This window comes from Phoenix dactylifera, chromosome 7 (genome assembly GCF_009389715.1).
Source record: "Phoenix dactylifera cultivar Barhee BC4 chromosome 7, palm_55x_up_171113_PBpolish2nd_filt_p, whole genome shotgun sequence".
In the NCBI taxonomy this organism is placed as follows: Eukaryota; Viridiplantae; Streptophyta; class Magnoliopsida; order Arecales; family Arecaceae; genus Phoenix; species Phoenix dactylifera.
This window is the reverse complement of record NC_052398.1, coordinates 3439920-3452634: the sequence shown is the minus strand read 5'-3', so window position 1 is coordinate 3452634 and position 12715 is coordinate 3439920. Positions and strand designations below refer to the sequence as shown.

The 12715-nt window shown below is 36.9% G+C and overlaps 1 protein-coding gene across 5 annotated transcripts; it reads right to left on the bottom strand.

Annotated features, from left to right (window-relative positions):
• Positions 1 to 251: 251 nt before the first annotated feature.
• Positions 252 to 12410, bottom strand: LOC103702369 (calcineurin B-like protein 3). 5 transcript variants are annotated; one of them, XM_008784776.4, is made up of 11 exons: positions 12260 to 12405; positions 11796 to 11942; positions 11246 to 11326; positions 11020 to 11174; positions 10698 to 10780; positions 10277 to 10336; positions 7475 to 7583; positions 4228 to 4280; positions 2327 to 2407; positions 1075 to 1187; positions 252 to 473 (listed from the first exon to the last, which is right to left on the bottom strand). In XM_008784776.4, the coding sequence occupies exons 4-11, from the start codon at positions 11141 to 11143 to the stop codon at positions 416 to 418; spliced, it is 681 nt and encodes a 226-aa protein (XP_008782998.1). In that variant the 5' UTR covers positions 11144 to 11174; positions 11246 to 11326; positions 11796 to 11942; positions 12260 to 12405; the 3' UTR covers positions 252 to 415. The 5 variants fall into 5 exon arrangements, with proteins under 5 accessions (XP_008782998.1, XP_008782997.1, XP_026658514.1 ...); XM_008784775.4 differs by lacking the exon at positions 11796 to 11942 and having other exon boundaries at positions 12260 to 12410; XM_026802713.2 differs by lacking the exons at positions 2327 to 2407; positions 11796 to 11942 and having other exon boundaries at positions 12260 to 12410.
• Positions 12411 to 12715: the final 305 nt, after the last annotated feature.

Sequence of the window (12715 nt, the reverse complement as noted above, 5' to 3'; positions counted from 1 at the left end):
TTAGTTGCACACCGCATTCCGCAGCAGATGCGATTGCTCCTGACAAGATGGCGCTTCCAACTTGGCATGGCCTGTTGACATGCAAAGCAATATATTTAGTAATGGGAGCGACATGGTAAGTTCTGTTTGTGTAGAAAAATCATCTCAATGCCCAATGTTTCAACAGCTTCCTGATATCAATAATAAACAAACAGATATCGAGCTAAAGAATCTTCTCTACCAGGCAAGGTAAGCCATGAAGCGCGCTGTGGTTGAACAAAGAAACTTGATGCCGACATTAATATTTGAAACCAACAATACCAACAAATAATATATTCTCCTGAGTATTTTACAATGAACACACCATCGAAATCCAGTAATTTTGTACAAAACATTACAACGGACTCCAAATTGGAGCTAAGCTAAATCAAGCAGCTCATGTATCGTTGACTTGAGAGTGAAACACAAAGCTCGGGAATGTAGTTGTGATGTCCCTGTCCATGAGGTGCATGACAGCAACATTAACACACACAAAAAAAGAAAAAGAATCATATGAATGGATGCTCAATTAAGATTAAATACATTTAATGATAAAAAGTCAATAAATGTTATATGAACTAACATATTTGTTCTAGAACCTGAAATGATCATTATCTAATTTGGAGTCTATTTTTTGTCAAAAATATTAAGTTTGAACCAACTCCTTGGCAGGCTGTCATCACACTGGAGGAGGCAAAGAGCAGAGTGCATGTTGGTGCCACCTTGTCAAGTTGGCAAAGTCATTTGGAGGTGGTACCCAATATTCTGGGTTTAAATCCCATCAACAACTGGGTAACCACCTCCCAGCCCCCACCCATCCATGGTCCGAGCACAAGGGTGTGGAGGAGAAGAGGGGAGGGGCCCAAAGGCTTCAGATATATATATATATATATATATATAGATAGATAGATAGATATAGATATAAAGGCCAATCAAGATGCCGTGTCAAATAAACAACAGAACATGAAAACTGAATAGCAAAAAAAGAGGGGGGGGAGATTAGGAAATCAAACATTACATTTTATGAACCATTAAAAAAGGGAGAAAATATTTTACTTGAGGTATTGGAGGGTCATATTCTTCAAGAGAGAGGGATGTCGCAGGACAAGACTGCGCCACTCTTCCTTGTCAATCTTTCCATCTTGCTTTGTATCAGCTTCCTCAAATGTCTGGGACAGAGGGAAAAGGAAACACAGATTGCTCAAAGATAGGTAGATGGTAATCTTAACACAATACCCATCAGGAAACTACTGTAAGTAAAGATGTAGCCCACTAGCATTCAGCAGTAACATATATAGACTGGCAAAGGGTTACATAGATCACAAACAGTGTACCACAATCAAGCATTGTGCAGCATTAGGAGACTGTTTGGTTACTACATAGGGAGCAGAAATAGGAATCCACATATATAACTGGCTTACATGTTTTTTACTTGACAGATATGGCCTATCGCACAGGGCACCTCTCATCCCACTTACCACACCCCATTCACCTGAGACTCCTTGGGCAGTAGTTCAACTATATTTAGAGCATCATCTTTTAAAAATGAATGCCAGAAAACTTTGCTTTGCCCAGAAATTTTACTGATGTTGAGCCAGAGCAGATAAAAATTGTTCACATGTTAACAAGTTATCCCAGACTAGTCCTAACATATCAAGAGATCCTAACATGAATAAATGTTCATAAGAATAAGATCAGCTACTCCAAATACCTAATAGGAAAGAGGCCACAACAGTGGCATGCCTCAGATCACACACAGTCAAAGAATCCAATAGCATTTCTTTTTTCTGTTGATCAAGAAAGGAGTAGCATTAAAAAATATAATAGTAAAATTATGTCCTAGATAGAGTCTCCTCAAGGGCATTGATATATAATGAATCTCACATCCCCTAAGAGCTTTAAATTTATTATCCAACCAAGATGAGAGTAATGAGCCAACATGAGTTCCTCCACTTTGTGATTTCCAGACAACTGGCTCCCACAACAATACTACTTTAAGAATCACCTCAAGGATCCGTGGAGAATGATGTGGTTCGTTTGGCCTAAAATAGGCTTAGCTTGTTTCATCCATTTCAATTACCTTTCACTATCAAATGCATGCACAGAAAAGAAGCACAGCAGAGATGGTAATCATAGCTGATTGGTTTGGGTTTTTCTGTTACTTTGTGTTGGATGGATTGACTGCAATGTACTTTATAAACAAAAAAAAAACATTACAAAAATCCAGAAGGCTATATGAAACTAAATAAGTAAATTCATAACTCATGTATAGAATCTAATTCAATACTATTACAAGTTAAATGAGAACCTTATCAATGATACTTTCTATGACATCATCTGACAGATTCATGCCAGACTCGGAAAGTGTAGCCACTACCATTTGCTTTACCTGGAAGAATAGAAAGAGACTAAATATTTCAAGAAGCAGATTGAAGATATCTGACTGTCACAAAAGACAACAAGAAATACCTAACATGATAAAATTATCAAACTTAAATGATAATAAGTAGCAACAAGATCGTTCTCAAAACATGTATAGCAAAGAAAATATTCATTTGTATTCAAAGACAAAAGGTAATGACACATTATCACTTGGTAGGGCTATCGTCAGTTATACTTAGCTATCATCATACAGATGCAAATGGGTCAGTCCATTAGGCCAAAGGGGCCTCACTTGATTAATGGATTGGGTTGGCTCAAAGAAGGTCAGTTTGAGCCTAAAACATCAAACTAAACCTGCTTTTACTTATTTGGTCATCTACTCACCTAATCTAAGGTGAAGGCTCTTCCCTCTCATGGCATTTATGGATGGCTGATGCAGGTGGCTTCAGCAATCTCTTGAATGGTCTAAAAATAAGTTGATATATGATCATCTTTCTCTAGTCAATTTATTTACAAATGACTTCTCTCTCATATACATGCTTGCTAACTTTTGGGAGGCATGAGAGTGTCAGATCAGACCTTGGTCAAGAACTGCAAGTTTGTAGGGCTTGGCTTGCTTTTAGTCTTAATTGGGTCAGACCAAACTAAGTGTTGGAGTTTAGCTACTCAAGTCAGGTCAATCCAAATCCAGCCTAACTTGGTCTGATTGTAGATCAAATTTTGTACAAATAGGTAATAGAAAACTTAAGCATAAATTTCCTTATCAGCAAAAAAGACAAAAGGGTGTCTCAGTGCATGAGACTCTAGCCACTTGTGGGGGGTCTCAGAAGGGTCGATATATGCAGCCTTACCCTTGCATGCGAAGAGGTGGCTTCCGTGTTTCAAACCCATGACACCCAGGTCACAATAAAGCAACCATACCATTGTGCTAAGGCCCACCTTCTAATAAAAAGGCAAAAGGCTTTCATAGAAATCATTTTGACAAAAAAGATCATCATACATGTGCATATTGCTCACTCAAATTTCCATCCAATAGATGTATTCCATGCCTACTGATAGAAAATACCAAAAGGAATAGAACAAAAATTTGAATATTAAAATTCTTTTCAAAGTGTGACTCTAAGGTAGTGTTTGGATGTTGGATAGCTAACCACGGATGGAAATTCTTAACTACAGGTAACCATCCCTTAATCACTAATCCCTAAATTAATAACATCCCATGCTTGGAGATTTGAGGGTTAGTGAGTTAAGTTGTGGAAAAAAGTGAATAAGGAGAAGAGAGACTTTCATGGGTTGAACTTATTTCGCCTTGTTGGGGGGTGGGGGGGCTTGAAATAAGTTTAGCCTAGTTAAGCACCTTTTTGGTGCATTGACTAGCTACTTTTAACACCTCATTTTTTTTTGCTGTGTTTGGCTGGTTAAGTGGATAACCATTCACTAACCACCACTTCACCAGCAGACAAACACAGCCTAACAGTCTGCTAAAACCATGTGTCGCATGCAAACCATGACACATGCACACGCTTGCACCCCCATTAACCCACGCACTTGTGCATGCACACTGACAGATCCAATAAAGTAGCCAATTGAAGGGTCCAGAAGGATGTCCTGTGAGAGCAGTCATCTCAGGTCTCAATTTATCTTCAATTCCCATACCAATAGCCATACAATATCAAGCTACCCTTTAGGTTACTAAGTCACACACCATACATGTCACTCCACATATAGCACTGAAATATTATAAAGATACCAATGGAGCAAGACAAGGCTCGCCAATGTATCCATAATTTACTAACAGTTATTTGATTGATCAGAAACTGTAAATACCTCTTGCCTTTCAATAAAACCTTGCTGCTTGAGATCATACAGCTTGAAAGAAACTGCAAGTTGATATCATGTGTGAGTTTCTGATCCAGCATATTTAAATCAACAGCTTTGAGAATCAAGATAAAAATTAAAGGAAAAGAACATCCAAATGGAGATAACACAAAGCATGTTAGTCTTAGAGGATGAACACCATGTATTTAACAGAATAGCCTATACATGTTCACTTGCCAATCTCTGTTGATTCATAACCTCATCTTCTTTCAAGATAAACACCGATTGGCTAAATGCAACACAAGCACATTTCTGCAAAAAAAAATCTTCTGTAACCGCAAGCACATTTCTAGGGGAAGAACAAAAAAGGAACATGTATTCTGTCGAGCTGTGTGTAAGGGAATGATTTTGAAGGAGATATCTATACTTATAAATGCCTTTTGTTAGCTGCATTATATAACATGCACTCACACAGCAAAAACGTAGGCACATGCGCACACACACATGCATGCATGCAAGTTCACAGAACAACGCAAGAATAAATCGTTCTATTTTTTTTTTTAGTAGAACTGTCTTTAAAATCATTAGCGGATACAATATGGTGGCGAATTTTGAACCTCCAACTATATAGGCAAGATCAAGCAATCAACTAACAATCTGTGGGTCTTGGTGCCCATCTAGTGGCATTCATGAGTTTTCCCCCAGCTGCCACACAGTCATTTAGGTTACCATGGGATGTACGTCAAACATACCGACAACAAAGCAATACCATAGCGCCTCTGGCACTAATTGCAAGAAACTTCAAACTCATACGCTTCCAGAGGATATTGCTTGTATGGTTGCTCAAGGCCCTTAGGCAAGTCTAGAGCTCCTAAGGGTATATAATAAATCAGTTTTCTATCAAGAAATGAAGTCCAATAGGGTGGACTTTTCTATCTCATTTTTACATAGTTGTTTGCTGATGCTTTTTCTAGCTACTTTATTACATAAAATTGGCTTCTGTTTAGTCTTAGGCAGCACCTTTATTTGATGTTTTTGTGATTATTCCATTATATAATGTTGGCTACATAGAATTCAAGTTTACAATCTTTGCTGTCATTTTCTCAAATAAACATTTGTTCGATTAATTTCAAAAGTGCCATTTAATAGCAATGGATAGCCCTGACTCCCCATCACACCATTTTTTGCAGGTATCGAAAAGATTGACAGTGAAAACAAGGAGATGCATACAGATTTCAATCAGTACCAAATCTTCATAGCTTCTTCACTCTTTGCAGTTTGATAAAAAATGGCTGTCACATCTCCATTTTGTCAAAAGAGTCATTTCTTTGAAAAAGAAATTTCCAATATTATGATGAATTGTAATGCTACTGTTATTATATAGGTTAGGAAATGTTATTATATAGGTCGTCTTTGAACTTTATCACTCTCGTCCTTCTTTACTCCAGATAGTTCCATTATATTATCCATGAAAGCATGGTTCAAAGTTTCTTTTCAGTTTTCAGTTAATCATACCTCAATGGCTAAGCCTTCCATGACATTGCTTGAATCTTGATAAGAGATTTGACATATAAGAACGTGATTACCAAAAGTCAGTCGGAAGATACTTAGAATATAAACCCACTCCACCGTAAGTCCTTCATAATAAACACCTTTCTTCATGCTTATAACTACCTAAATTTTCTACTTCCCAGTACATAATGGTTGGTCCAAATTTGACATTATGTAACAACATTGAGAAAGCTAAGAGTTTTAGGAGTTATAAAGATTTGCAATTATCCAACCAAAAACAGAAGGTGAAGAAGAATCCACTAGGCTAACGCATAAAAGCAACCAATGTATGCAGGGACTTGGCTGTATCTTTTGTGTGAAACAAGGATTCATCTTCCTTCATGCGTATCCACTGCTGGCTTTGAGATCTGTGCGGGCAGATGAATGATAGAGTTCAAAGCGCTTTGAGATCTGTGCAGTGGATGATCCAACAGCAGATTCAAGCAAAGGAAGGTGAATCCTTCTTTCGTGCAAAAGATACAACACAAATCCTGCATCCGGACCCTTTGAAACAGGTTCATTATAAGAAATATGCCAAGAGAAAATATTTCATTTTTTAGCACTTCGAAAAAAATCGTAAGAGAGGAGCTTACATTAACGAACAAGGCACCCAACTGAAAAGAACAGAGGGGACAAAAGGAATTTTTAAGCCAATCACATATCAATGGGATAAGGTTCTTTGCTTGTAGGTAAGATCATGGTTTGTAAAGCATTTCCAAACAGCTATCACATTTCATGCACGCTTGCAGCAACAATTTGTTGATAAAATTTACGAATATGCTCTGGCAGTTGTTTGGAGGAAAGAAAAGGGCGGTCTCGTCTTTCTCGGTATGCTGCAGAAGCAACTGCGGCAAGCATGCAGCAGCAATATGTTGACTTGCTAACTAATATAGTAAAACAGGAAATCTAAGGTTTTAATAGCACTGCTGAAAAAGAATCACAAATATATGATCACTAATAACACATACCACACTATCCTTCTAAGCATGAATCAGCACACAATAACAATGATTCAAACGGCAGATTTGTTATGATATTTGATTATTTTCCATATGGCAAGAATTAAGAGAATAAACTTCAGGGAATTTCTTCTTCTAAAAAGAAATATCAAAACGAAAAATCAAGACAATGAGTTCTAAATGCTAGGTAAATGATATGAAGATTCAGTTTGAACTATGAGATATCAAAACAAGTTTGGTTAGCGAGGGTCTAAGATTGCTTATTGAAAATAATCTCAACACTCGAACAAATGGATCAAAACATGCTTGATACTGTCCAGTGTTACCATATGATATGTGCAAGGTGCTTCAAGTGTAATATAACAGAATGTTTCACATCAAATCTGGATTTGAATTGAAAAAGATTGTGCAAGAAATATTTAAGATATGCATCCCAGAAAGTTATAGTCACATAATATGGAAGCACAGAAAAATGTGCAAGGCATGACTTTTAGATAAGCCCTTAAATTTCACTTGAAGTAGCCTCTCCAATAAGCCTCAAGGAATTGTTTAGGTGTCATTACACAAGAACAAGACAAGTCTTAGTTAAGGGTTTTCCAATAGCTTAACATTATCCGGAACAATTTAGAAGCTCAATTTTCATAAAATAAAGAAAAAACAAGACTTTGCTTTCCCGTTAACCGAAAATGGATAAATTTATTTGGAAAAAAATTGTACATAATCAAATAGAAGAGTCCGGAACATACATTCAATTTTATCATCAATTGGAGCATTTGGATGGAAGACCGAGAGAGCACGTGCAAACTCTTCAAATCCTAGAATTCCATTGTGATTTGTGTCAAACAAGTCAAATACCTGCAAGGTTTGAAGCATGTGACCTTTATAAACAGATTTGCCACCAAAGCAGCAAATCACCTGGATATTTCTAAAAGTCTGGTTCTAGGAGCTAATTAAGGAGGCTCAAAGTACAAAAAAGTTTTGTTTTAAAAAAAAAATTTCATTAAACACATTTTTCATCATAAGAGCAAATTATCTGAATTTTTTTATAATTTCCTGCTTCTACGCATTAACAAAAGAGGCTAAGTACAAATTGGCTGTGTCTAGAGGAAAACCCATAGTCAAGCATACATACAAGTTATGAGTTACTTATAACCATGGTTTGCCGTATCGGTACGTACCGGTCCAATACCGGATCAGCGTGGAATCCAGTACCGGTAGTTTATTATTAGAGAATCGGTATGGAACCGGTACGGACCCGGTTCGAATTAGTACGGAACCGGTTCGGACCGGTACGCGACTGGTACGGGATCGGTTCATACCGGTCCGGGCCGCCACCGGTACGCCGACCGGTATCGGTACGGCGGACCTTGCTTATAACCATCATAACCAACAGACTTATCACACTTGAACTTCTCTAATTTGTATGGGTGAAAGTGGATCGGATAATATCCGTCCGGATCTATTTTCGTATCTGAATATATTTGGATATGGATAGAAATTTGAGCATCTGACTAATATCCGTATCTGTATCCATATCCGTCACAACTATCCGATCCGTATCCGAATATCCGATTACATTTATAACTCTATTTGATTTTATATGGCACTCATGAACTTTAAGAAAAATAAATAACCATATTAACATGTTATTAACTTGATTTATCACCTACTTAGTAATATCTTTGATTATGTGGCAATAAAATTTGATTATCCGATTTATATCTGTATTTATATCCATACTTTCGGTATTCGATTTGTATCCATATCTGTTTAAAATAAATATAGATATGAATTTTTGCATCCGACAAACATCCATATCCGTATCTGTATTCATCAAACAAAACAAATATGGATATGGATATGCTAGTATCCTATCCGTATCCGATCTGATTTCAACCTTACTAATTAGCATGGTTCGCAACACTGATTTCGGAACCCATACTAGTACCATGCTGGTACAATGCTGATATAGGTTGATTCATGGTACTAACACTCAGTACATCCTTATACTGAGTATTGGTTCGCTAATGGTATGGTACAGTAATACCGACGATATGGTTTGATATGGTGACCACATAACGAATTTGTAATACAAAAAATCGTCAAGTAAATTAAATTATCAATTCCATCTTTGTGAAAACCAACCAAAACTTTAAAAAAGGAGCTTGAAGATATCCCACTAATGGTAAAAGAAGGATAGGTGTAATTGGAAAAAGAAGACCTAGTGTCAGCAATGCATATAATCGCACTTTTATAGTTTATTAACGAAGTTCTTCATCTATATATTATATATGAAATATTAAGGACAAAAACCATCCGGCAAGTTTGTGCACTTTCCATCACAATCATAGGCATAACGTAACAAGGGTGGGGAAAAAACATCTTTCTCATCTCCAAAGCGAAAACACAACCGGATGCCTAGTCTTAGGCAGGTTTGTAACCACCATACTTAGGTTCCAACAACCTAGGTCGTTGCTATATATGGTTAAACCTCCTAGCTTAAACACAAGCTGCCCACCTAGACCTAGGCACGTTAGGTTTAGGACTATATTCTGGGGCAAGCCAAGGGCATTATGTAGATCAAGAGTGTGGATCATAACATCTCCTAGCTCTCTTATTGGATATAACACCTTATCTCAACTTACAGCTTAGAAATTTTTCTAGGTCTGAGTTAGTTGTTTATTCCCAACTTTCAATCGATTTTTTGTTAAAGAAAATTGGTAGAGCTGATTGTTGCATTAAATTGGATTGTTTGAACATCCTTCGTAAAAATAAAGAATTTGTCATTATGCTAGTTAACATGCCATAATGTAAATAATCTAGTTCTGCAAGTAAAAATAAAAGTTTTTATGTTAATTTACCCTTTTTTATCTTTTTGTCTGTCTTATTTCTAATCTTCTAGTCTATATATCTGTGAATTTTAATTTTTTTAATATTTTGATATAAGCCTTATTGTTTACACAATCTGTAGCCTTCCACCAAAGTGCTATGCAGACTCATGGCCACCACATACTGGAGCTACCCTGTCGAAATTAACCATAACCATCTACACAAGGCAGCTATATTTTATGACATTAAAAGGGAACACCATGTATGGAATAGACGCTAAAGAGACATATGATGCCATATGCCCGAGGCCACAGCCTATAAGTCAGATATTTAATAAGGGAAGAGAGTAAATTCCAGACATTCAAGATGATTCTATAACCATTTCTAAAATGTTCTGATCAAGCAATATCAATCATACACTTCATATTCTCCTGATGGGATCGTTTTTTCTTGAGAGAAAATGGGCCAGAACCCAAATATTCTCTTGACAGTAATGTACCATGAATTTGAAAAAAAATGATTTGTACTAGATAGTTTATCAACACAGCTATGATAACCTAGCTTCATTTCATCTCAGTGGTCTATAAGTTTGCGCATAAACATATTCCTTGAATCAAGATTTTAACAGCTAAAAGATTAACTAAGTTTTAATTCGCTTCTTTAAAGGAATGAACATATATAATGCTTCCAGAAAAGGTTAATTTCCATAAGAAAGATACCCGGTCAGCAAATAAGCTCTCCTTCTTGTTAGTCTTGAATAAAGCCAATTGGAATTCCTCCTGCAGGATCATTAATAAAACAACTCAACTAATAGAAATATAAAGTACATCACGAAAGATGATAAACTAAGAACCCACACAAAAAGGGGGGAAAATCTTAACATGGCCCCAACTTTAAAAGGGCCCAAATTTCAATCACTGCCATGGCAGAAGAATTTGACATCACACATAGCAATGGTGAAAACATATTTTGCATAAATTAATATTATATAATCACATCATATAATATAGACCAATAGCAGCAGTATTGTAAGCTTTCGCTCCATATAAGATTAAGCACTAAATTTTTGAACTACTGATTCCACAAAAAATGGATGCATAAGCATTATTTTATCTTTGTGTATCAAATGAAGTGTCTTACCTTGTTGATCAGCCCGTCATCAATCACAGCACTACTGATCTTTTTAAAAAGCTCGTATAATGCTTCTATTTCACTTACACTGACTGTAAATAAAGTATGCAAGTGGAGTCAATTTCATCTGGTTTGGCTCAATAAATAGCTGTGTATAAAAAGCAAAAGACTATGATATTCAAAAAAGAAAACTGTATAAAGATCAAAGAGCAAATCTTCCCCCAAGTAAAGCTTTTTTCAGATTCACTAACAACAGGTGCGAGATAAGCAAGCATACATCCTCCCCAGTAGTCAATACCATGAAGAAATTAGAAGGTAATAGTTGACATACACACTGTTTCCCTGGCTAAACGTTCAGGATCCTGAAGTCCTTTTGTCTGCTTGTACAAATCAATATCACAGCACTTTAACAGTAAAGCAAATAAATGCTTGAACGCCTCTAGGCACTGCAACATGATATTCCTTGCTCATCAACACACTCCATACCTGCACTTTAAAGAAATAAGTTAAAACTTCCAAACAAATTAGAATTCGAACTACAGCCTTATTGGGACAACCTTTGAACCATTTATGTCTTCTTCCAACCCAAGCCCAAATGCAAAGGATCATAGAATGTAAAGTGCAGCCCAGAACTCTATCTGAAAGGTAAAAACTCAATCATTGGCTGAGCTAATTGAAAGAATCAGATGCTATGTAGAATTGCAATAACATGTATCATATACCACATCTGGAATGCATGGAAAATGAATATCAAACTAATTATTTTAAGTTTTAAAACTCAAATGAGCCAGGGAAGTAATCCTTCAAAAGAATGAACAAAGAAGGATCTCATAGACCAAACTAGATGAATTTAATGCAACACTAATGTGTTAAAGGAATCCATGAGATGATTCAGGGAAAAATCAACTTGTTAAGGTAATCTGTCTCTGTAGTACACTGATGCAAAGAAATTTAGACACAGAAAACTGCACAATATGCCTAAAGAGAAGGTGGTGGTCATAATTCCAGAGAATTCTAACATCAAAACTCAATTCTTCCCTCACAAGTACCGGTGCACTTTCCAAGTCAAGATTTCTTTGCCACAAATGATTCACGAAAACATTCTACCTGTTGCATACCCTCCTCAATTTCCTTCCGAATCCGTCAAAAGCTATTCCGACCTCTTTCTCTACAAACTCATCAATCTATAAGCTCCAGAGATCAAACAAACTTTGGGGATTCTACGCCGAATATTCAATCGAACCCTAGATTACACTGAGACAATAAACGTGTGAGCCAAATATAGGTTCACGACATTTCCTCACCAAATAAAAAATCAAGAATATCATCAGAAAACCGCCCAAAATTTTATTTTCCGATCAAAATCGATCAAGCAACGTAAAGACATGACGCAAGAATTCAAATCCAAGATAAATCTAGCTACCAAAAAAAAATCCAAGGTAAATCTACGACTCTTCTCAACTCCGATCTCCCCGATGAGAGAGGAACCACCGCTCAATCAGGACGAACCAGGGTACCAGGGAATCCAAGAAACAAGGGGAAGGGGGGAGAGAGAGAGAGAGAGAGATTACCAGTAGGAGAGAAGGATCCTTGGGACAAAGGAGGAGCCGAGATTCTCCATCTATGCCTTCGAATCGCCCCGAAGCAAACTTCTTTACCTATTTATGTTTTTTTTTCGGGTTTTGTTTATTTTTGCGTGTTTTCTATTTTGAGTATTGATTGGCTCGTGATGAGTGGGATAAATAGCAGTTGCCGTCAAGGTGAACTGGCAGCTGAGAATATTTTAAAATATTTGAAACGAAAAAGTTTGGATCTGGTCACCGCCTCGGTGGCCTAAGCTTCATCACCTAACCCAGCGAAACCGAAACAGGCGGGCCATCTTTGGACCCGCACAGGTCCAGTGCACCAAGGCCCGGCCCGTCTAAAGAACCTCGCATAAAAGTTCCATGATCTAATGCTGTTAGAAGGTATCATAGTTGGTCTTAACACGAATTACACGTATCATATCCAAATTTGTTAATATTCAG

What these genes read in the sequence shown, in the direction of transcription:
- LOC103702369 (XM_008784775.4), bottom strand. Translation starts at nt 11,143, where the DNA reads ATGTTGCAGTGCCTAGAGGCGTTCAAGCATTTATTTGCTTTACTGTTA. An exon ending in GTTTTATTGAAAGGCAAGAG is followed by an intron (nt 2,408 to 4,227) that starts GTATTTACAGTT and finishes CTATTCTTCCAG; the next exon opens with GTAAAGCAAATGGTAGTGGC. An exon ending in TAGAAAGTATCATTGATAAG is followed by an intron (nt 1,188 to 2,326) that starts GTTCTCATTTAA and finishes CCTCTGTCCCAG; the next exon opens with ACATTTGAGGAAGCTGATAC.